This window comes from Pangasianodon hypophthalmus, chromosome 26, assembly GCF_027358585.1.
Source record: "Pangasianodon hypophthalmus isolate fPanHyp1 chromosome 26, fPanHyp1.pri, whole genome shotgun sequence".
Taxonomy (NCBI): Eukaryota; Metazoa; Chordata; class Actinopteri; order Siluriformes; family Pangasiidae; genus Pangasianodon; species Pangasianodon hypophthalmus.
This window is the reverse complement of record NC_069735.1, coordinates 14,753,605-14,779,882: the sequence shown is the minus strand read 5'-3', so window position 1 is coordinate 14,779,882 and position 26,278 is coordinate 14,753,605. Positions and strand designations below refer to the sequence as shown.

The following is a 26,278-nucleotide window of genomic DNA, read 5'->3' as shown; positions in this document are numbered from 1 at the left end:
GGTTTATAGCAGAGTTCAGTATTTATAGATAGTTATAGTTAATACTGAGGTATTATTTAAACTGCTCCAGTCTGATTCGAGTTGTTGGCGTGTGTGTGTGTGTGTGTGTGTGTGTGTGTGTGTGTTTGAACCCTGTCTGACTCAGGGAAATTGCTCCGGCTAAATTCTAGCTAAAAATTGGGACTCTACCTAGAACATATTTTGATAGACTACATCTAGACTGCATCTGCTTGGAAAAAAACAAACCATACACATGCGTGGTGTCCTGGGAAAACCCTTCATCTATACAGTACGTTTGGCTGAATTCAGACTCAACGGCATCCTGCAGGTTCTCCCAGACCAACATGCATATGTTCTACAGTTTCTGTATCCAAAAAAAGTGTATCTAGAGAATTTTTCTAGCCATCACGATATTATACCAGATGTGATGTTTGAGAGAGTGTCAAGCATTTATTTGCTCAGGGTCATATCGTTTTTATCTCCATACTGTTTTCACCGGCAGCTCATTAGCAGCTTAAAGGGAAAAAAAAGTCAAAGATTAAACAAGCTGTTATATAAGGGGTGAGTGATCATGTGACCGTGATTTTTATCTTCCTTCATTAACATTAACGTGCACAGGAGCTGCACTGATCTCTCTGATACTTCACTCAGAATCAGCTCTTTCTTTATTAGAGAGCGTAGACGAGGTGTGTATGTGTGTGTGTGTGTGTGTGTGTGTGTGTGTATGTTTGTGAGTCATGTTCGGGACGTGTGCCTGGATGCTTGATGTTTCTTGCTCTGAGCTCGTTTTATTCTTTTCTGCTCAAACCCTGAGAGAGGTAGAATGAAAGGTAGAGCCTGAGGAGGTGTAGCGGCCTACATTTACACACACACACACACACACACACACACCAGAGCTAGGTTAAACTTAGCCTCTTTACTCTCCTCCTTCCTAATCTCACTTTCATTTGCTGTGTGAGGCTTTAAGGAAAAAAAAAATTACTCCTGGTCCTGTCCTCGTGTTTCAAATGGAGAAAAAGAGAGAGAGAGAGAGAGAGAATGTGAAAGAAAGAAAGAAGGCCCTGAAGGACACAGTGAGCTCAGGTGTGATGCTTTAAAAAAGACTGTATTTCCCCCTCGTTTTCTCTGTTATTGTGTCGTCATCAAAAGCTCAGATACAAAGCTTGTTGCTATCCCCTCCCCCTTTTCTTTAGGCCACACCCCTTACTCGTTTCTTACCTTACATTCCTAGCAAGTGACAGCAAGACTTTTGAACTGAGATTTTCTCAACTATATGAAAATTAGGTACAATCCTGTGTTCACACTAGCAGCAAGTTGCTTTTGTCGTTTGTATTTTTTTCTTGTGGGCGTGGTTCCAGCGATGATGATGTCACTTGTGGGCGTGTAAATCGTGTGCTGTAGGTGATGCATTTTGGCTACTACCGTTTTTTTTATCAGAACTAAAAACGCTTCGTTTTTAGTTCCGATAAAAAAATGGTAGTAGCCAAAATGCATCACCTACAGCACACGATTTACTACAGTATACAATATACTTTTGCTTAAAATGTGTTTAAAATGAATTCTAATATTTTAATAAAGTGGAAGTTGTTTGTTTGATTTACATGGTATGTGCCACGCTTCGTATTAGCTATTAACTGTTAGCAGATCAGCAACGCAGACTAACTGTACAAACACCAATGATCTCTGCTACTTTCTTCCATGCTTTATTATATTTATGACTGGATATGACTGAAAAACCACGGTTATAATTTTTTCTTCCATTTTGTTTTTTGAGGAAGCAGTACACAGGAACTAATTTCAGGTAAGAACTAAAGTAGTGAGAGGGGAGATGAAAAGAATCTGCACCGCATATACGATTGGTCTGCAGAATCATCCGAGCCAGTTGTTTGGATTTGTCGCTTTACAGCATCATAACTAATTTGCATAAGGTTGAGAAGATCTCAACTTCCTGGTTGCTTGTCAGGTTTTTTTTTTTTTTTTTTTTTTAAGAGTTCCAAATTTTCCATGAACATGCTTTTGCTACATTCTTTTTTTTTTTTTTTTTTAATTGTAAGAAATGTTGAAACTATTAGAAACTAATATTTGGAGAAACAAGTCCTCTGACTCTGACTCTTGGCCACGCCCACACTGTTAATTGTTTTTTTCTCTTCATCATGTCAGTTGTACGTTGCTGATTAATGAGACGTCACAAAGCTGCAGGACATTTAGCTCACCTGTTTATATTTGTGTTTAGTCTGTTCTCTTTTGTGTTTGGCATTTTGCTAATATAAATCTTTGGTTTGTGTCTTGGCTTCATTTCAGTAAAAGTAATCCCACACACACACACACACACACACCAGTTCCCCGAGCAGGTTAAAGTGAGTGTTGTGTTGCAGAGAGTGACATCAGCTGTTGCCGGGTTTCTGGGTCAGCTCGTTTCTGCTGAAGGCGTTATCACGTGTATTATGGATGATAACAGCTGCTAGAAAGAGCGTTTTAAACTATTATAATGTCTTCCCAGTCATCCTGCGCTGATTAACATCCGTTTCATCTTTATGGACTGATAACGTGATCTTCATCGATTCTCAATTCCATTTCAGTTCATTTTCAATTCAGACAATAATGAACTGGGCCATTTTACAGCAGGGTGTGTCTCAAATACATTTCAAGTCTGCTTAATTATCTTCCTGCCTTCTGAACTGATCCTAACTTGATCATGACCGCACTTCAGTTGTGTGGTAGCTTGCTAGAAATTTTGCGAGATAGTGCCAGGGGATTGATGACTCATTTTCACCACGGGTTAGGATGGTACACATATGTAGCATGGCCCAGGCGTTAGCGAGTGTCCAGGGACGTGTAACTGACGTATACCGAGCCGAGAGTGACAGAGAGAGAGGGAGAGGGAGGGAGAGAAAGAGAGAGAGAGAGAGAGAGAGGTTATTTTGGTGGAGGAAGAAGCAAGGCTATTTTGGGAGCAGACATGAGTAAGCTGGTTTTCTGGTGTGTGTTGTGATTCTGAGCAGGGCTAAAACTAATGCTTCTTTTGATAATCAGTTAATCGGTCAATTTTTTTTTCCCATTAATTAATTAGCTGGATATTTAAAAATGATTTAAAAATATTCTTTTCCAGCATTTTAATCAAGTGATACTATCACAGAACTCTTAACGAGGCTTCAGTACAGTGTTACTGATATTTATCACGTGATCGGTCATGGCATGAGAATATTAACAAACGTTTACTCCAAACCCATTAGCCACTTTAATAGGAACAGCTGTACCCCTGATCATTAATGCAGTGATCCAGTATGGCTACAGGACAATGTATAAAATCATGCAGGAACAGGTCAAGAGCTTCTGTTAATGTTCACGTTAAACAGTAGAACAGGCGAAAAAATCTCGGTGATCTCGGTGACTTTAATCGTGGCATGGTTGTTGCTTAGAGTATTTCAGAATCTGCTGCTCTACTGGGATGTTCACACACAACAGTCTGCACAGAATGGTATGAAAACCAAAAAAACATCCAGTGAGCATCACTTCTGCTGGTGGAAACGTCTTGTTTTACTTTGGGAAAACTACACATTGAAGTGTTTATCAACGTTACAATTTCTATGAAATGTGTTTTTAGTCTAAATGAATGACATAGCATTCGCCACAGCCTCGATAATGATTGGTTTTGTCGCTCAGTTGTTGTAGCTGTAATAGTGAATGAATTGAAAGGTGTGTAAAAGGTGAGGTGTGAAATGTTCAGAGGTTGTGTTTCAGAGGAATGATTTGTTGTTGTTAGATGACTCAGGTTTTTGTCTGGAAGGATCTCTCGCTGTGTCTCCGCATCTCTCTAAAGCGCTGCCATCTCCTGCCTCCCTATTATTGCGTGGTTGTGTTTTGACACATTTCTCTTTCTCTCTCTCTCTCTCTCTCTCTCTCTCTCTCTTCCTGTCTCAATTAAGTTCAAGCTGAAAAACGAAACGTGGCTTTTGTGAGCCTCGCTCACTTCCTCTCATCTTTCTCCTAATCTCACAGCTCTTTTTCTGACGCTCTCACGTTCCTTCCTCATGTGTTTCCCAACCTTGCACAGAACCAAGCCTGTCCTCCTGTCGCTTAGCAACAAGGAATCATATGACCTCCCACAGAGCACCACACCCATCACCGGATTAGTGGTGGACACTATGATAAGATTCACTTGAATACTTTGTTTCATCTGAGTCACTTGAATCATTTTAAGTGAATCGTTTTGGAGTTTGATTCATTTGATTCATCTATACATTAAGAAACACTGTTTGCTTCACTTTTCACTTTCAAACCAAGAAAGTGGCGGATTAATGGTCGTGTGAAGTCATTTTTATAGTCGCATGTTCTGTTTATCGTCCGCTCTGTGACTTTATTGACGTTAGGCTTCGTTCAGGTGAAATACTTGTGTGGATCGCAGGTTAACTAACGAATATGACTGCTGTCACATCATGGTGAGCAAACCTGTGTAATGTAGTGGACAAAACAGTGTCCCAAATTTCCAGAGTAGGGAGTGATTAGGGAGTAGTGAGTAGTGATTAGGGAGTAGTGAGTTGGGAGCAGGGAGTAGTGATTAGGGAATAGTGAGCAGGGGTAGTGAGTAGTGATTAGGGAGCAGTGAGTAGTGATTAGGGAGTAGTGAGTAGTGATTAGGGAGCAGGGAGTAGTGATTAGGGAATAGTGAGCAGGGGTAGTGAGTAGTGAGCAGGGAGTAGTGAGTAGTGATTAGGGAGTAGTGATTAGGGAATAGTGAGCAGGGAGTAGTGATTAGGGAATAGTCAGCAGGGAGAAGGGAGCAGGGAGTAGTGAGTAGTGATTAGGGAGAAGTGATTAGGGAATAGTGAGTATTGATTAGGGAGAAGGGAGCAGGGAGTAGTGAGTAATGATTAGGGAGTAGTGATTAGGAAGTAGTGACCAGGGAGTAGTGATTAGCGAGTAGGGAGTAGTGAGTAGTGATTAGGGAATAGTGAGCAGGGAGTAGTGATTAGGGAATAGTCAGCAGGGAGAAGGGAGCGGGGAGTAGTGATTAGGGAGAAGTGATTAGGGAATAGTGAGTATTGATTAGGGAGAAGGGAGCAGGGAGTAGTGAGTAATGATTAGGGAGTAGTAATTAGGAAGTAGTGACCAGGGAGTAGTGATTAGCGAGTAGGGAGTAGTGAGTAGTGATTAGGGAATAGTGAGCAGGGAGTAGTGATTAGGGAGCAGGGAGTAGTGATTAGGAAGCAGGGAGAAGGGAGCAGGGAGTAGTGATTAGGAAGCAGGGAGCAGGGAGTAGTGAGTAATGATTAGGGAGTAGTGAGCAGGGAGTGGTGATTAGGAAGCAGGGAGTAGTGAGCAGGGAGTAGTGATTAGGAAGCAGGGAGTAGTGATTAGGGAGCAGTGAGTAGTGAGCAGGAAGTAGTGAGTAGTGAGCAGGGAGTGGTGATTAGGAAGCAGGGAGTAGTGAGTAATGATTAGGGAGTAGTGAGCAGAGAGTAGTGATTAGGAAGCAGGGAGTAGTGATTAGGGAGTAGTGAGTAATGATTAGGGAGTAGTGAGCAGAGAGTAGTGATTAGGAAGCAGGGAGTAGTGATTAGGGAGCAGGGAGTAGTGAGTAATGATTAGGGAGTAGTGAGTAATGATTAGGGAGTAGTGAGCAGGGAGAAGGGAGTAGTGAGTAATGATTAGGGAGCAGGGAGTATTGAGCAGAGAGTAGTGATTAGGGAGCAGGGAGTAGTGAGTAGTGAGCAGGGAGTAGTGAGTAGTGATCAGAGAGTAGTGATTAGGGAGTAGTGAGTAATGATTAGGAAGCAGGGAGTAGTGAGTAATGATTAGGGAGTAGTGAGCAGGGAGCAGGGAGTAGTGAGTAATGATTAGGGAGTAGTGAGCAGGTAGTAGTGAGTAGTGATTAGGGAGTAGTGATTAGGGAGCAGGGAGTAGTGAGCAGGGAGTAGTGAGTAGGGAGCAGGGAGTAGTGAGTAGGGAGCAGGGAGTAGTGATTAGGGAGCAGGGAGTAGTGAGCAGGGAGTAGTGAGTAGTGAGCAGGGAGTAGTGATTAGGGAGCAGGGAGTAGTGAATAGGGAGCAGGGAGTAGTGAGCAGGGAGTAGTGAGTAGGGAGCAGGGAGTAGTGAGCAGGGAGTAGTGATTAGGGAGCAGGGAGTAGTGAGTAGGGAGCAGGGAGTAGTGATTAGGGAGCAGGGAGTAGTGATTAGGGAGCAGGGAGTAGTGAATAGGGAGCAGGGAGTAGTGAGCAGGGAGTAGTGAGTAGGGAGCAGGGAGTAGTGAGCAGGGAGTAGTGAGTAGGGAGCAGGGAGTAGTGAGCAGGGAGTAGTGATTAGGGAGCAGGGAGTAGTGATTAGGGAGCAGGGAGTAGTGAGTAGTGAGCAGGGAGTAGTGAGTAGAGAGCAGGGAGTAGTGAGTAGGGAGCAGGGAGTAGTGATTAGGGAGCAGGGTACGTTCTGTTTCAGCGAGTGTTTAAGGTTCAGTCAGTGTCGGTTGCATGAAGTGAAGATCTGTGCGCTAATTACAACTTATCAAAGGCCATTCCCCACGGTAACAGATGTGAAAGTGTGTGTGCGTGTGTGTGCGTGTGTGTGTGTGTGTGTGCGCTAACATATACAAGGATAAACTGTCAAAGCCAACCTTGATTTATAGCCCCTTCCAGTCAGAGCACACACCTCTCTTTTCTTTCTTTCCTGTTTTCCCCTTGTTTCCTGTCTTTCCTCTCTTTCCTCTTCCCCTTCTCTCTCTCTCTCTCTCTCTCTCTCTCTCTCTCAGAAGGGGCTTGCAGAGGGAATATTAGTGAATAATGATATTCAGCCGCCTGTCAGCTTCATTCGCCAGTCTTAATGCATTTCCACTAAATATTTCACTTCTCTGTGTGTGTGTGTGTGTGTGTATTAGCCAGTCTTGCTCTGGATGCTGAATTGGAGCAGCGCACATGAGGGAAAGATCACAGTCTGGTAGCTTGTTAAATCAAATATAAAGTGTATATAAGTGAGCAAATCAGAAGTAACATATATATATTATTATATTTGTGTGTGTGGGGGGTGGGGGGGGTGTTTTCTTACATGCTGAAATGAGAAAGATGTGATGAGTGCGCTCTTCACACCCAAGGCAACGCTGACCTTAATATTGACTGTGTGTGTGTGTGTGTGTGTGTGTTATTTTACTGTTAGATGCTGAAAAGTAAAACCGATTCAAGGTAGTGAGAAAGCGAAAGATTGATTTATAGCAAGAGCTCATACATACTGAACAGGCCCAGAGGCAGGAAGCACGTCTCTGTGTGTGTGTGTGTGTGTGTGTGTGTGTGTGATATGAAATATATTTCCTTTAAAACTACTCTATCATCACTTCACCAGTTTAAACAGAAAACACAGACACAGGCTTGCCCTATTCATACTGGATGTAATTTATTCAGAGAAGAAGAAAAGCCAACAGTAAAGTGTGTTATTAAGGTGTTAAGGCCACCGTGAGCCACCAAAATGGCTTCCATGCTCCTAGGCATGGATTCTACCCATCTCTGGAACTGTACTGGAGTGATGAACACCATTCTTCCAAAAGATATTCCCTCAGGTGGTGTTGTGGTGATGGAGGTTCTCGGTCACTATCCAACACGTCACTCCAGTATAGTGTTCAGGATAGTCTGGATGTGCTGAGTGTGATGATCATAGCGTATAATTTACTTCTCTTTCATTCTCATCAAACCGTTGAGTGAACCCTCATGCTCTGTGGATGGGGCGGAGTCATCCTGGAAGAGACCATGCCCATCAGTCAGAAGAACTGCAGGATTGATTTTCAGTGATGCTTCTGTCTAAAGAGGCCGAGTGGACCAAAACAACGCCAGCAAAAACATCATAACCACCATGTTTTCTTTCAGAATGGTGGACTATATACACTACTCACACAAAACCCCACCCAGAAGCAGCATGTATTACACAGCCTGTCAAAGATGTTGAATGATATACAACCCAGGCTAGATTTCCCAGTATGTGGCCAAAGCATCCCTCAAAGCAACTTTACATTTTTAAATTTAATTAAATTTTATTTAATCCACCATATACGGCAGCTACCTACTGGGGAGGGTGAGGGCGAGGGCTAACACATGCTCCTTCCAAGACACATGAAGCCAACCAACCACATCTTTACAAACTGCTGCTCATGCCACATCACAGGGCTGCCTAACACACTCAGAGGAAAGCGCTATCCACCCTCTTCCAGATACATGAGCTCACAGACGCCCATGATTGGCTACTGTCGCTGTGATTGACAGGGGACTGAGATTATGCCCCTCCCACTCTTAGAGCAGGGTCAGTTTTACTCTCTAGGATTCCAAGCCACGGATGACTGTTGCATCGTCAAGATTCGAACTCACGATTGCTGGACGACAGGGCAAACACTTTTCTGTATGCACTTTCATTTTCAAATCTAAAACACCAACAGGACCTAAAAACCGCACTCTTCCTGCACCATGCTTCTAAATGTCACATCTTAGCTAATTTATTGCCTGTGATAATAAGCTAATGCTCACTGAAACAGTGTAAACATTTGAAATGTTCAGTTTTGTAACACATTTCAGGTCACCGTGACTCAAAATCGGAAATGAATCAGTCGGAGCTAACAGTGACTTCATTCACAGTGAATGTCACTGACAGGTGGTCACATGACTGTGTCATATAGGCTGCTGATTGATAATTCTCACAAACATAATATGTTACAGCTAGGAATAATGTGTAGCATAATTCAAATCATTATATTAATTATATTAATGCGCTTGTTCTAACACGTTATCGTTTCTGTAGTAACAGCTCATTCACAGGGACTTGTACAGTGGTTGCTCCACATAAATTATAAAAATATGTAGTCATTTAACAGAGAAAATGTTCAGTTGATATGGCGAAGCTTTCTAGAGTCTCAAGTGTCAGTGCTGCTAAACCGTATCAAATCATAACAGATTCAGTGATATCGCCAAATATCGAAGTGTTACCTTAAGAATTGAAGTTGTATCGTATGATGTGGAAGTCTGAGGTTTACATCGCCATTTGCAGAAAGTTTTCTGACACAGAAAGTTTTAAGGACAGAGAGAGTTTGCGCTTTCTGGTTTCTCGACAACATGACAAGTTGTTTTTTGTTTTCGTTTTTTCTCTTATTAACTTCAAGGCAAGCTGGTGAGGGAAGGACCGTTTATAGCTGCTATAATGTCCTTCTTTAATAAAACAGGCATTGTAATCGTTGGTAAGTCTTTGTGGTATAAGAGGAATAAAACACTTAAGGATGTGCTGTTATAAGAAAACTTCAGGGTGGTATCAGTAACTCCACTTCATCACACCACTCCGGAACTGATTATTTTCCTTTGACAACATGACCCCAAGTGTCTCGTTCTTTACATTCTGCATACGACTAGGAAGAAGTGAAATAGTCCATATCAACTGGAGACAGCCAGTGAGACACACACACACACACACACACACACACACTCACACACTCACAGGTGTTGTTTGCTAGATCTTAGACAAATTTATGCAAATGAACTTTCCAATAATTGCATCATCTCTTTGGGCCGTTTAGAATAGATTGACTTGGCAACCCTCAGGGGACGTTTGATTGGCTGATGAAAGACCAGCTAATCGATTGCAGTGCTTCTTAGCCGGCTTGTTGCCGTGGCAGCATCTTCCTCTTTTGAACAGTGGATACTGTGTTGAGCTTTTTGTACGTCAAGCAGCTGCGTAACACAAGTATTGTTAGTATGTACGCTGTTTTGATCTGGCTATGGAATATACTTGTTTATGATTGGCTGATAGGTGGCTGTTCATAGGATGTGACCATGTGGGAATGTAACCATGACAACAGGGTAAATAAAAGTTTCGGTTAGATTGGTGTTTATACTTTTGCAGTTGTCTTTTGCTATCACACCCCTAAATTATAATGAGAAATTAATTCTAGGTTACAGTAACCGGAAATGGCGTTTGAACAAAACGCTGTTTTATAACACTCTCCTACATGTAACCATAGCAACAGTTCTACAGTGGTAGGTAGCCTATTGATAAATATCTCTTAGTATGCGCTGGTATTTCCTTTGCGTGTGTGTGTACATTTAGGAAGGTTAGGACCTCACTGCTGTAGCGATGGCTACGGCGACCGGCGCTAAATCTGTGTTGCACTGTAGCCATGGAAACCAAAGTCACTAATCAAAAACTAATGCTATGGTGGAACAGAGTTTGTGTTTAACTACAGTGAGGGGTGTTTTTGTTATCTAATATACTTCCAGTGCATACACCCTCTTCAAATTTACACACATAATGTATTTTGACTCTGTAGTTATAACTAACAACGCTTCGTTCTCCAAACATGAGGAGATGAATTATTTCCAAAGAGTCCTTTTTTTGTTTGTTTCGTCTGACCTGAGATGATGCGCTGCAGTTCATTGCTTATTGTTCTCTGTGTAAAAGTTGCTCCTGCTGCTTTCAGGTCGTCCTGCAACTCTTTTCGAGTGACTGCTCGCTTCTCTCTTACCGTCCTTATCGTTAATCTGAGAGCGTGCTGTGAAATCTCGTGTGGCGCACATGCGACCGATAGCTGTGACTCCATGAACTTTCCAGTTGTACTGACAGGGATGTTTAAGGTCCTAGCTGTGGCTCTGTAGATTTTCCAGTTTGATCGTTGTTTCATAGTGTTGTCCCTGAGAACCTTCACCATGACTGCTGCTTTTTTGCGTGAAATCTTCCCAACCAACGGTAACATCTTTCATAACTTGATTTTCTAGATCTTGAATACTTTTTTAACAATCAGTTTGTTTTTTTGACATTTCTTTGTTTGTGCTTATGAATACATACTTTTTTGTTCATATTTATAAGTCAGTAGACATTATGTGTGTAAATTTGAGGTGATGTGTAAATATGCACTGGAAGTATATTAAATCACAAAAACAAACATGTCTGAATACGTATTTTCCCTCACTGTATGTGCTTAAAAAATATCAGAAATTCATTATGGTATCAATGTTGACTTACTGTGATCTCTTTGGGTTTATGGTGTCATTACAAGGAGTCTGACATGTTTTCAGAAAAGTGTCTTTGACTCTGAATTCATCGAAGGAATAGTGTTGTTATGTAGTGTAAATATAATTCTAATTAATTGCACATAACAACAAGAAATGAATTCACCTAAACCTCATGTTTTGCTGAGTACGGTAAACCGGTTGAACCTTTATTTTGCTATAGTGGAACCGCTGTGGTTGTCTCTGTTGCCGTTGTTGTTTAAAGTCCATAATGTGAGTTACCTGAATGGTCATTTAGTGGCATAATACTGAAGACAACAGTGTAGAGTAACTTTACGTTTAGCATGACTTAACCACTCTTTTCTATATTTTCTGTTTAATAACCAGAAACAAGAGGAAACCTGCACACACACACACGCACACACATTTATTTCTAGCTTATCTGTGTGTGTTGCAGCTGTCGCACCAGTAACAGGAAGAGTCTGATCCTGACCAGTACGTCTCCGACCCTGCCACGACCCCACTCACCTCTCCCTGGACACATAGGTGAGAAACACGCCTTCCTCGTTCATGTGTGACAGACGTCATGTCTAACCGGTGCTTACCTCATTAAGGATCCTGGTTTTGACAAATCTGTGTTTCTTCTCGTATTCCCCTGTTCTGGTGTATTGGGACAACTTTACTTAAATGAGGATTTAAAAAATGCCAAAATTGTTAAACATTTTTATTTCTGCTCTCTCTTTTTATCTCTGAACAGGAAGTAGTCCACTGGACAGTCCTCGTACCTTTTCACCCAGCGGCCCCGCCCACTTCTCTTTCACCCCCTCTAGAAGGTAAAAAAAAAAATCAATGGCTTTAGTGACTCGATTCTAACAAAATATTGATTCGTTTTGATTCATCTGAATCACCCCTTAGAGCTGAATTTGTACATAGAGTGGTGAATCAAATGAATCAAATGAATCAGTGCTCATATACAGTTTTAACCATCAACCACTACGAGCCTGATTCACTTGAATGAGCCATTCACTAAGAGCTAAACCTTTCAACAATTTACACTTTTAAAGATTTGGTACCAAAGTTTAACGTCTGATCTGTTTTTTTTTTTTTTTAAATATGGATGATGCCTTTGACATTGAAGTGTATTGTGACACTATAAGCACTGTGGTTTTGGAAAATCCAAAATATCACTCCATATTAAACATGTTTTGGGGAAGGAATCAGTGATGCACTGGTATTTGGCTGGGTCGCCATTTGAATTTTAATTTTAACATTTAAAATTAAATCAATTTTAACATATACATTTAGTGTATATAGTTGGCTAGCTTTAGTTTTAAGGACGTTTACATTAATAACAGCAATGCTGGAAAACCAGAGACTGCTAACATTTATTTTGTCACTCGTGACACAGCTAATGTTAATTAGCTAAACACAACGTGGCTCGTTTGCATGGCTCTCATATCTGATGAATAAGATGCAGCGTGACAGATTTGTTGAAAAATGCAAATGTGCACAAATACACGAATATTACAGATAGATTGTTTTTTACGGTACGTGTAAACACGGGTTGAGATAACGAGTGGCGCTTTATGTGCTTCTTAATGGTGTAATGGTGCCCGTGTCATCCATTAATTATGATAATGTTTATCATTAGTCATTCACCAGGCTGAGTAATTTTGCATGTGTTTGCCCACCTCCTGATGTCTGGAGCGATGACTCATTTGTCTTGTGAGTATTAATAGTTTAGTATTACCATAGCGACCATGTTCAACAGTGCCATCATTTAATTTAATCTTTTAGGTTGCCTGAGAAGGAAACAACAGCTTTGACAGATAGGCATGATGTCCAACATGGGTATTGATGTATTGATGTTTCACGCTCTTATATCGATTTAGTCCTTCTGTTTAATCAGTTATTAGCCTCATGGCAGTAGCTTACAAACTGAGTAAGCCAGTGGCCACACAACTCTCCATCACTCTCCCACACAGACTCACAGTACTGTGCAAAAGTCTTAGGCACTCTATTTTTTTTTTTTTTTTTTAGTGCAAACTTTGTTGTAGATTTTTATTTAATGACTTCTACATTATTGATTCAGTACAAAAACATTTTAGATTCCAAACATTAGTTTTCCAGCACAGAATTAAATATTACAGAAAAATGTTTGTATATCAGTAAAGAAAGCAGCAGATTACGTAAGGGTCATCGCACCAAAAATTGACTTTGTTTCATTGATTACTGTTTACTGCTCTTTATAGTATTTTTTTAAATATAGAAATATTTAATTTCATTATTTTTGAAATCATTTTTGCTCTCCAGCATTTCTTTGCATGTGCCTCAGACTTTTCCACAGTACTGTAGAGGATATACTAATGCTAACTGCTCTAATCCAAAACAATACAGCCCCATCCACACATGTACATAGTTATTTTCTCTGTGTTTTGGTCTGCCATCCACGCGAAAATGGCTGAAAACGAAGCTTTTTCGTAAACACTTCCAAGGTGGTAGAATTTTATAACTCAATTTTTACAGTTTACATTTTTCACCCTTTTTAAAAACACAGATGTCGCAGCATCAACCTGTACATACCTGGTTGTGGTTTTGCGCATGTTGTGAATGTAGTAGGACCAGATTGTTATTTTGTGCTCTGTAATTTCTTATTTGATATCTTTTTTTTTTTTTTTTTTTTTTTTAATTACTACTCCTTCATGTGAAGGTGACAGAAAAAGATCTGGCTGTACTGCTCAGGAATCTGCCGCTCCAGAGATTTTGGATAAGACCTGGGCGAATACTTTGTATTCAAGTGTAACATTAAGCAGCAGTTCCATCTCATCGTCAGTCCACACGTATGAGTCTTCGTGTTTGTTTGTTTGTTTTAGCGCTTTTATTTGGACAATATGTCTCTTCTTGTGGACTTTAGTTGTTGTCTTGTGATTGTAACTGGTTCTCGGTTCATGACCAGCAGCGTTTTTGGTGCCAACATGAAATCCTTTATTAAGCCAAAACAAGCCTCTTAGTATATATCTGATGTCCTCCAGTAACCCGGCCAGGTATTGGACATTCCAGATTAGGCACCACCTCTGGCACCTGAACCATGTCTTTTAAAAAAAGCTACCATATGAAGTATTAGTATATTACTGCAGTACTGCTTATCTATCTGCTAGCATGCCCAAGAATATTGCTGTGGTCTTAAAGTGAAATGTTTGCTGAAGTTGCCTTTAAGGACACATCAGAAGCTGAACATTGTTCAGGTAAAGTTGCCTGTTTAAGTGGTGTACGTTTCAACCAGGCTGGTAGGCTGTGAGGAAGAATCTCCAAAGTGACAGAGTTTTACATGCTATGCTGCTGCCAGTGTCCCGGTCAGTCGGCATCGTGTGGCACAGCACACAGAAACAAACGAGACTTTGAAGTATCTCAGATCTCAGCATGGACAGGGAGGGAAGGATGGATAGCTCATGGGATAGTCGTTTATCTGAAAGACGAGTGCAGAGATAGGGGAGGGGAGGGGAGGGGAGGAAGTCAGAGAGACGATTGATCGATAGACCAGGCCTGTGGGGAGCACATTATTTCCTGTCTGATGGACTTGGCTAAATCAGAGCAGGGCTATTGTGGAGCTTTGGCTATCTGAAAGCAGTGCATGCAGCTTGGTGATAGTTCAGCCAAACCATGCTAACATGGCACAACACAATGCTAACTGCTAATATCAGGTTAGTACGTTAACATTGTTTGAGCTGTCTGTTTTTAGACATAACAGGTGAATGAATAAAAGCTAACATTTTACATTAAAGATGGTGTTTGAGGCACTCCGAGTCTCAGTACAATGCTTCTTGTCTTTAGAAGCTGTGTTTTCTCTCCGCATGTTTACAATGCCAACGACAGTCCATCATCATGTAACGGTTGCTCAGCAACCAACTCGAGCGCTGAGTGAACTGTTTTGTTGGCCGTAGCTTGAAGCCTCATCAACTCTGCTTTCCATGTGTTACAGACTGAAGATTTCCCGACAGTGCAGCTCATATAACATTGCTATCGTTCTTGTTATCTGATCTGTACGTGACAGCCCATCTCAAATGCAGCATGATTGTTTATCCAGCGCAGCACACTGCACTAAATAGGGTGTTTACTCAACTTTAATAGGTTTTTCTCTAACACACTTCACCCTAATGCATTTATATGGTTGGTTCCCATTAATCAGTTGGGAAAGCAACTCTTGTGGAAGTGTTTCATAGAGTGTATCTTTTTCTCTAGTGTTATAACCAGTAATGTATTGTCTACCATGATAACATCCCCCAATAAGCCATGCTACATCCCAGTATTCTCCAGTAACACCATGCTACATCTCAGTATTCTCCAATAAAACCATGCTACATCCAAATATTCTCCAATAAAACCATGCTATATCCCAGTATTCTACATCCAAATATTCTCCAATAAAACCATGCTATATCCCAGTATTCTACATCCAAATATTCTCCAATAAAACCATGCTATATCCCAGTATTCTACATCCAAATATTCTCCAATAAAACCATGCTATATCCCAGTATTCTACATCCAAATATTCTCCAATAAAACCATGCTATATCCCAGTATTCTACATCCAAATATTCTCCAATAAAACCATGCTATATCCCAGTATTCTACATCCAAATATTCTCCAATAAAACCATGCTATATCCCAGTATTCTACATCCAAATATTCTCCAATAAAACCATGCTATATCCCAGTATTCTACATCCAAATATTCTCCAATAAAACCATGCTATATCCCAGTATTCTACATCCAAATATTCTCCAATAAAACCATGCTATATCCCAGTATTCTCCAGTATAGTGTGTGTGTGTATATATATATATGTATATGTATATATGTAAAGATGTAATGTAATGGTCTTCATTCCAGATGAATCCTACTAATATTTAGGTGTTAAATTGAAAATAGTAAATAAAACATAAACTGGCATAACGCATCATCTGATGGATTGGGTTAGGTTTTGATGGAAAATGTGTGGACATGTGCTTTGTGTCTCTTCAGGGCTGATGGACGCCGCTGGTCTCTGGCTTCACTGCCGTCTTCTGGATACGGCACCAACACACCCAGCTCCACGGTACTCTCTCTGTTCAATCTGAATGTTTTCATCTTCAGTCACCTCCCTAACAGTTTTTGAGCCAGAAACTGTTTCCAAACTATTTTTTCGCAACATTTGAAGTATCGACATAGAATTCGTGCACTGAAGTTCATACGAAAAAGGATTATTATCGATAATTTGCGTTTCCATCAGCTATATCGGTAAACATTTCAATGCCCCAACATTTCAAACCTTTTTTTTGCAAAAAAAAATCCTTGGATGGAAACATAGCTGTTGAAATTTTCCTCGGAGTATTTGTGTATTAAATGAATTGTTCTTTTATCTGTCAGGATGCAATAATAAAATCCAGCATGTGTTTAAAACATTTCAACAAAACTTACACTGCTGTGCAAATTTCCTTTAAATAATCCTGTATCTAACTGCTTAAAAGGTTTTGAATAACTTTTTTTCAATTAAATATTTTTTTAATTAAATATTTTCAAGATGAATTAGATTACATTTTTACTTAAGTACATGAAAATTTGTGTGTGTGTGCGCGCGGGTGTGTGTGTCCTTTGAACTTTTTGACTAAGATGAAAGAACGCTTGAGCAGCTGGAGGATCAGATTTTATATTTACGAAAGCTCACTGAAGATAATGAGATTACGCCACATTTGCATGGCATGAATATGGATGTCTCATAGGGGGATCTCGAGAAGCAATTAGCATTTATTTGCATATTTAATTTTTAACACACTGTTAGGAAAACTCGTGTGTGTCTGATCTTCATTAATTAAAGATCTCGCACATTTTCACATGCTTCACATTTTGCATGTCTCTGAAAAGGGCCTTTTTCACAAAATCTGTTCACAAGGTCAAAAATCTTTGTCGTGTTTTCTTTATTATAACAAGTTTTTCAAGAGTGTGTGTGCTTGTGTTTGTGTGAGGGAGAGAATTAGAGCAGTGATGTGAATATTAAATCACATTTCTCATCGCACAAGAGCTCCAAACGTCACACATGAACACTTAATTAAGGCAGAGATTTTCAGGGAAAATATATACAGTGGATATAAAAGTCTACACACCTGTTAAAATTGCAGGTTTTTCCACTTTTAATGTGATATAGTAACTAACAGAATTCAAGTGAAAAACAAATAGAAACATTTTAGGAAAAGAAAAAGAAAAACAATACCCTGGTTGTACAAGTGCACACACCCTAATATAACGGGGCATGTGAGTGTGCTCAGAATTGACCAATCACATTCGAACTCATGTTCAGAAGTAATTATCATACACCTGTCATCAATTTAGTGATTCTGTTTAACCTCAAATAAAGATCAGCTGTTTCTGTAGGATTTTTTTGACATTATCTTGGTTTCATCCAACTGCTGAAGCCATGTTCCTTAAAGAGCTTACAGAGCATGCACGGGATCTCATTATCGATCATCAGAGGGGTACAATAGAATTTCTAAAGCGTTAATAAACTGTACCTTGGAATATCATGAAGGCCATCATCAAGAAGTGGAGAACATGAGGCACCACAGTGACATCACCAAGAACAGCAAGTCCCTCCAAAAATTGACAAAAGGACAAGAAGAAAAATTATAAGGGAGGCTGCCAAGAAACCTGCAGCAATATTAAAAGAGCTGCAGGAATCTCTGGCAAGTACTGGTCACTCCCTACATGAGACAACAATCTCTCATATTCTTCACATGTCTGGGCTATGGGGTAGGGTGGCTAGACTGAAGCTCTTTCTCACAAAAAAAAAAAAAAGAAAAAAGAAAACATTCAAGCCTGTCTAAATCACCCCAAACCATGTGTCAAACCATTGTGTTATGGTCTGATGAGATGAAGGTAGAACTTCCTGGGCATAATTCTAAAAGATATGTTTATCACAAAAGCAAGACATCTTATTACCCAAAGAACACCATACCCACAGTGAAGCATGGTGGTGGCAGCATCACGCTATAGTGCTGCTTCTCTTCAGCTGGGTTTGGGGCTCATGAATAGTGCCAAACCTGCAGGCCTCTGTTAAACATCTGAAGATGAAGAAAAATCGCCCAAAGCACGAGTCCAAGTTAACAAAGGAACAGCTTCAGAAGAAGAAGATCAATGTTTTGGAATGGCCCAGTCAGAACCCAGATTTAAATCCTATTGAGAGCCTGTGGACTGACTTGATGAGGGCTGTGTACAGGAGATCCCCTTACAATCTGATAGGTGCGGAGCATTTTTGCAAGGAGCAGTGGAATAAAATTACCAAGATGTACCAAGGTTGTAGACTGTTACCCAAAAAAAAACAAAAACTGTGTGCTGCATTCCAAGCAAAAGGCGCCTTAACAAAATATTAGTTAAGGGGTGTGCATACTTATGCAAACAGGATATCGTAATTTTTTTCTCTTTTTTTTTTCCTCTAAAACATTTCTATTTGAATTTCACTTTAATTTTGTTGGTTGCTATATCATATATTAAAGGTGGAGAAAGATCAGACATAATTTATCTTTTTTACCTCATAAAAACGTGCAGGTTTAACAGGGGTGTGTAGACTTTTATATCCACTCTATGTTAAAACCTGTGCTGCAGCTGTAGTCTCTCTGTCCATGTCTCCCTCTTTCCCTCTCTCTCTCTCTCTCTCTCTCTCTCTCTCTCTCTCTCTCTCTCTCTCTCTCTTTCGCCCCCTCTGAGCCCCTCTCACGCTCCATTAGGTAGCCTATTAGCGGTGGCAGGAGCAGCTCGACTAAACTAATGACAGGAAGACAGGATGAACGGAGGAGGAGTAGCTCTGAGGGCTGAGACTCCTAATGTCAGATCCAACAAGGCTGATGAGCACAGGAGATCCCTTTCATCCCTCCAACACACACACACACACACACACACACACACACCGTGATCCTAACACAGTTATTCAGCAGTATTTAGCAGTAGAGTATCTTCAGTGACTGAGACAGAATTATGTGAGACATTTATTCAGAGAGAAAGAGAGAGGACACGGTGATGGAGCTGGTGTAAGACTCAACATTTCCCCACAGGGAAAGTACTCTTTATTCAGGCTCTGACTCACCCCGGAGTGGGGGTTTATTCTGAAGAAGAAGATCAGAGAACAAGTCCCACACACTCCAGACGTAAACATGGCGGCGAGGTCGTTGTTTTGGTTTGTTAAAGCACCAGTCCTAGTGGAGGTGACGAAAGTAACACCGTACCGATGCTGTGTATTACGTCTATAATATAAGCCAAGTGCTAATAATCATTTGTGCAGTACTGGTGAATTCTGGATTCTGATTGGTCGGAAGGTGTTGATTTAATTTTGTGTAACAGCAGCTCTGACTGTAGTGCAGCTGCAGATCACAGATCTATATTAACGCGTTTGTTCTAATACAGTATCTTTTCTATAGAAACAGCTCATTCACGGGGCTTTGAGGTGAAGAAAGAGTGATTTGCCCTGGGCAGTGTCACACCATCATGTTGTTGATTATTTTCCTGTAACAGCACAACACAAGTGTTTTATTCCATACGTATTCACCATGCACTGTATACACCTGCTGATGTCATGTTCTCTATTAGTTCAGAATCATCTTCTCATATTTACAACGATACAATTTCTGGAAACCCATCTAGCTTTTTTAACACCTTATTTTAAAAGCATAATGGAAGAAACAGTGGTTATATGACTTTTGTTAGCAGATCTGAATATCACGATAGATCGAGTATAGTAAAAATGTTTTCAAGTATCGCAATATTTGATATTTTTATCATTTCGCCCACCCCGATTCTGGATTAAAAGCCCATCCCTCTCAGACAACATAAAGAGAACTATGTTTAATGTGTTGAGTATTTGTGTAATAAATGAATTGTTCTTCTTTTACCTGTGAAAGATGAGATAATAAAATCCACCATGTATTTTTGAGCCAAGTGCCAGCAATCAGTTGTGCAGTACTTTTGTTTTCTTGATTCTGATTGGTGAGAAGGTGTTGATTAATGTTCTATAACAAAAATAAACATGGTGAGCCTTAGGACTGCAATTGCTAGAAACAGTTTTGCACTCAAGTCTCCATCATTGAATAGTTGATAACTTCAACAAAATAGACTTCAAGTTAAAACTATAATGAATTCAGAAACGACTCTGATGCTCATACGCATATGCTCATAAGTTCCTGGTTGCACAATTGCACTTTTTGACTTTATAGTATACAGTTATAGCCTCTGGCTTGCTCATTTAGGGATAAATTTATAAATTTAATTTTAATATCCAAGATTTATATATTTCTGTAAAGCTGCTTTGTGAGAATGTCCAATGTTAAAAGTGCTGTATAAATAAAATTGAATTGAATTGAAATGAACTGAACTGCAGCTCTGAATGTTTAAATGAGTTATGAATGTGACCCCCCTCCGTGTCTTTTTACTTAAAGTGTTCACTAATAGGAACAAGTAATCCTGCTCATTTTTGAAAAAAAATAAAATAAAAAATCTTACAAAATATGGTCAGCTGTGATGAAATGTCTGCCAGCTATCGTTATGTGAAAATTTCCTACCCTGTGTGTCTCCTTGTAGACTTCCAGCTCTGATTAAATGAGTGCTTTGTTTTAATTACATCATTAAATAATCTGTGTGCTTTCTGTTAAAACTTCATGACCGTTCTCAATCAGTGCTAACCCTCAGAGAATCACAGCCGCCGTTTTACTGATCACGTGATTCAGGACCTGTACAATGACAATGACAATGACAATCTGGACCGAGTCAGCGTCCTAATCTGTTCTGTTCTCGTCTTTTCCTCATGACCAGTCGTCGAGCTCGTCTCAGGAGCGTCTGCACCAGCTGCCCTTCCAGCCCACCATGGACGAGCTGCACTTCCTGTCCAAACACTTCGGCAGCACCGAAAGCATGACGGACGACGACGGACGCAGGTCGCCGCATGTACGGCCGCGCTCACGGAGCCTCAGGTACACACACACACACACACACACACACACTGTAGGGTATTTCCACTGACCTCTGTATTACTGTAGCTAAATAACACTGTAATGATAGTCCGATACATGATTTCTTAAGCAAAGAACACCAGGAAGAGTGAAAAGTCATTATTTTATCACAAAATTTAATGCTTTAGATTCATTTTTATTCACTTCCCCAGAGTAATGTCATGTTATCACTGATGCAGGGTGTCTGAAAATGATAAACTTTTATCCAATATAAAAAGTCAGCCATGATGTGTAGAAATACTGGGATTGTCCCATTTTACAGAGAAACACATTGATTTACTTTGAATACCACGTTTTAACAAGCTTCGTCGTCTTCCTCTCATTATCTGAAGGTAAGTAATCAGCTGCTGTTTAAATTTTATCTTTATTGATGAGGATATGTTACAGCGTCCATTGCGTATCATTTTACGTCTTGCTAAAGGTATCACGTATCATTACATCGAATGTTTGTAACTTTGTTACTTTAAGACAAAAGGTTTTTGCGTTCCTAAATTTTCTGAATTGTTAATTCTATGAATGTTAGTAAATCTTCAGATAATTTTTGAACACTTTGTGTTTAGCTCAGTTTAAAAATTTTTTAATTCCATCTTTTATTTATGTAAATTCACTGCATACGCTCACTACATGGGTTATAACATAATGGCTTTTCAGACCCAGTAGAACTCAGCCACAGAAAAAAGTGACTTTGTTGGAAATTAATTACTGATAGAGCATTTTTACATAACATACTTTGTCACTGATTTCTAATTAATAAACAAAAATATGTGAAAATTGAGTAGCTTTCATTCAAACAAAATAGTTTCGGGAAATAGTTGATAAACGTACATTAGGCAATTAAGTAAGATGTTGGATTTTTTTTTTTTTACTTTGAATGCAAAATTTAATGAAAATTATATTAGTAATTGAACAGTACAAGTTCAATCCTTATTCTCAGTACACAATAAAGATGAGTTGTTTTTGAAATGTACCTATAATGCCAAAACTATGTATCATGTATTCCTATCATCATGGGGACTTTTGGTTCTCACAGAGGTTAAGACACACCCACACACTCATACTCTGCTCGTTATAGTCAGTTTTCTGGAAGCTTCTCCAGTCTTTTGGCAGGTCCAGTGGGACCTCATGACAGCTGTGATGAGTTATTGTGTATCAGTCTGTACACATACACACACACACACACACACACACATTCCTGATTGCTCTGTTAACATTTAATACCCATCCAGCTGGTCTCCAGCATAATGCAGTCTGTCAGCTTTAGGACTCACTAATCATCTTTTCTCTTGTTCTCTCTCTCTCTCTCTCTCTCTCTCTCTTTCTTTCATTGTGTCCAGTCCGGGCCGCTCGCCCTCCTGCTACGACAACGAAATTGTCATGATGAACCATGTATATAAGGAGAGATTTCCAAAGGTCAGACGCACACAAACACACATACACACACACACACACACACACACAAACGATTGGTCGTGCCAGTAAAGCAGCTTAACCCTTTGAGTTTTCCATTCTGCTTGTCAGTGTAAAAGCAACAACACATTATATTTGGTGTGAAACATATTTTAGACAACGTTTTTGTATCAGAATACAATTCAGGGATACATAGACATCTTTGATCAGTAGTTCTCGCATGAACGAATTAGGTGGCCAAAACATCATTTCATTGCTTATATAGGAATTAACAAAGTAAATCCAAAGCTGCCAAATAATAAATAATAAACAAAAACACCAACATTTCAAATACTCAAATGTACTTCATATCAATTTTAAAAGTTAATTGTTTTAATCAGAGTAAGACCATTCAAGAGTTTCAGAAATATGAGTGTACAAAATCTCAGTGATTTTAAATTTAGTCTTAGAGATTTAAATGAAGTGAACAGGAGAATTTATCTAGAGCAACTTATCAGTTCATTTTTTGACTCTGAATCAAGTGAAATTGATTAGTTTGGTTCCTATGCTACTTGCTTTGATTCATTTTTCCATACCGCAGATAATTAAATGAACTAAACAGGTGTGTGTAGGGCTGAAAATGTCCTGGTAAAGCTCTTTCTTTTATTTATCATCAGATATGAGTGAAGCAGCAACAGAGACAGATCTTTTCAAGTGCACGTATAAATCACAGAATTGCTCGAGCACAGGGGAACACAAACCTGGCCCTCGGTAAATTACTAGATAATTATATAAATCCAGTGTTTATTTTCTCTTTTTGTTTGTTATCCAGAACACACAGCATTTCTGCAGCACTACAGCTCTGTACTTTGGATCAGTTTACCAGCTCACAGCTACAAAAAAAAAACATTCAGCCCAAAACACAGCATGTTTAATTCACTTCCTGCAGTCGCACTGACTCAGAGTCGAGTAACTTTCTCACAGAATCAAATCACGCTTGAGTTCACACGGAAACGGACCGAGATCCCCTCACTCATACACTCTCGGACTCATGGAAAAACACACCACAGTGCGATCCGAATAGACTAAACACTACATGTATGAAAGCACTGTAAAGTATTTATCAGCTGCCGGTGTTAACGTTACATCGCTGCGTTGTCGTTGTCCATTTACGGATTTCCAGTTTGCTGGTTATTTGAGTTGATTTCTGTTCCTCTTGACGTGTACAGGCCACGGCTCAGATGGAGGAGCGCTTGGCCGACTTTATCCAGTCCTACTCTCCAGAGAACGTGCTCCCGCTGGCCGACGGCGTCCTGAGCTTCATCCACCACCAGATCGCCGAGCTGTCCCGGGACTGCCTGACCAAATCCCGAGAGGGCCTCATCACAACCGTCTACTTCTACGAACTGCAGGAGAACCTGGAGAAACTCCTGCACGACGTGAGCTTGCGGTCACGTGTACCTAAGCCTTATTCACTAACCACTGTGACGTGTATGCTGAATTCACACACTCTCTCTCTCTCTGACAGGCATACGAGCGATCCGAGAGTTCTGAGCTGACCTTCGTCACCGAGCTGGTCAAGAAACTCCTCATCATTATTTCTCGACCCGCAAGACTTCTGGAGTGTTTGGTGAGAACACATACACAAGCGTATACACACACACACACACTACTCAATACACTTTACACTCCTTTTCATGTCCTTGTACGTTGCCCTTCTCATGGACTCGCAGTTGTGTGCTCAGACTGTTGTCATGGTGCCTCATGGTTGCCACGGTGACCACACTGATGCGGTCACATTGGGTCAGGTGTTGTGTTTCGAGATCTCGAGGCATTTCGTGTGCCAGAGAGGACAATATTACCATCATAAGTGCTGTCTGAAGGTCTAATTTTCTGCTCTGACTTTTCTCCTAAAGAAAGATGGATCTTTAAGATACAAACATTCTCCCAATTCATCTCCTATTTTTTGATACAGCAAAAAAAAAAAAAAAAAAATTGCTCGTTTTTTTTTTTTTTTAAAGAGAAATGTCATGTTTAAAAAACATATTTTAAACCCAGACACCACGTGTGAATATGCTAATTATTTTAAAACAGTACATACCACAATCACGCTGTCATTACATAACTGATATTTGTAATTATGTTTTTTTAAATATTAAATAAATGTATATAATAATGAGACACTGATATATAGAGCAGGAAACAAGCTTTTCAGGGATATATGACATGATGTGATTGTGAAGTGGGCGGAGCTTGTTCAAAGTTGCTGGGTTTCAGATAACGCAGCGGTTGCGAGTAAACAAAAATAGTGAAGTAAACATATTTCTTTTGAGTTTATAACCAAAGAGTAATATGTATAAATATCTTATGACATTTTATTGAAGCATTCTGTCCATTTCTTTTTTTTTTTATCCATTTAAAAATTAATGACAGGACAAAAATCATTTTCACTTGAGTGCCTTGCCTTAAGCTCCTGAAAATTCATTGAGGCAAAACATGCAAAACAGACAAGACGTGTTATTTAGTTATAAATAAATGATGCTTGAAGTCCTGTGTAGAGCCTGTTAGTAAAGCGGCTTGGACGTGTAATCAGGTTTGCACAGGTCTCAGAGAGAAACTCTTTCATGTTGTACAGGAGTTTAACCCCGAAGAGTTTTATCACCTGCTGGAGGCAGCGGAGGATCACGCTAAAGAGGGACACTTAATGAAGACGGATATCCCGCGCTACATCATCAGCCAACTCGGTCTCACACGAGACCCACTGGAGGGTGAGACACACACACACACACACACACACACACACCAAAGGCAGTGGAAGTGAAATAGAAATTGAGAGGCTGGTAGTCAAAGTGACAGAGATGAAAACAAGAAGCTGAAAAGAATAAATCTGTGAGGTAAGAGAGAGAGACGTGTGCGGGGGACAGAGACAGAGGCAGTGATGTATAACAAAACAGTAAATGAATATACGAGCAAATGTACTAGATCATTTTGCCACTCATGTCAGAGAGATTTAATACTCCAGCTCCCTACCGAAACGACGCTCTTCCATTTTCCTGCCTGTCAACACAGCAAACGAAGTGAGTTTCTGAACAGCGTAAACGCTTTGATCAGTGTGAGCTTTTCAGCAAATGAAGGTGATGTCATGATCAGTACTGATCTGAAATCAGGTATGCAGCTGGAACAGTGTGAAAGCTTTATTGTATTATAAACAATAAGCATGCTCTAGAACACTGCAGCTTGACTACAAGTATTCAGTTAACTTGATTGTGGGAGTTTGTTCTGCCTCTTGGTGTCCTCTTCGCAGTCTCGCACCTGGTCTTTTTCTCAATGTTTTCACCTTCACTGTCTCTTTGGTTCTCGTTCTCTCTCTTTCTCTCTATCTCTGTTCTCTAGACTAATTTCTAAAATCTCTAATCTCTATAAATCTCTCATTTTCTCCCCAGTTTGATCTTGCCAATTCCCACCCATTAGCTAAATCAGTCTGCCCCATGCCTTGCAAAAATAACACAACATCTACCACCTGGGCAGGGTAAAGGCTATCACAAGCTTTCACCGAGACACGTAAAACAAGCACCACATCTTCTCTAGCTTCTCTGCCTCTCAGGGCAGCATAAGACACTCAAAGGAAAGCGCTATCTGCCCTCTTCCACATACATGCGCTCACAGACACCCACGATTGGCTAGTGTCACTGTGATTGACAGGGAAGAGAGAGAGTATGCCCCTCCCTCCCTGAGAGCACGGCCAGTTTTGACCACTCATGAGACCCTATAGAAAGAATTGGAAACCAGACACATCTGATTTGCCTTAGTGGTGCTATTCTGAGTAGTTAAGGAAGGTTGTTGGAGTCTGGACTTGAGGAGGACATGGGATCGCTTCCAATTTACATACTCGAGTTCT

The 26,278-nt window shown here is 40.1% G+C and overlaps 1 protein-coding gene across 1 annotated transcript in view; it reads left to right on the top strand.

The window, feature by feature from the left end:
* mast1a (microtubule associated serine/threonine kinase 1a) overlaps nt 1–26,278 on the top strand; it is a 59,338-nt gene that overhangs the window by 15,385 nt on the left and 17,675 nt on the right. Inside the window, 8 exon segments of the mRNA XM_026931764.3 lie at nt 11,419–11,507; nt 11,719–11,794; nt 15,989–16,061; nt 20,798–20,955; nt 22,329–22,404; nt 23,610–23,819; nt 23,909–24,010; nt 25,016–25,148. Coding sequence (XP_026787565.3) covers nt 11,419–11,507; nt 11,719–11,794; nt 15,989–16,061; nt 20,798–20,955; nt 22,329–22,404; nt 23,610–23,819; nt 23,909–24,010; nt 25,016–25,148 — 917 coding nt within the window.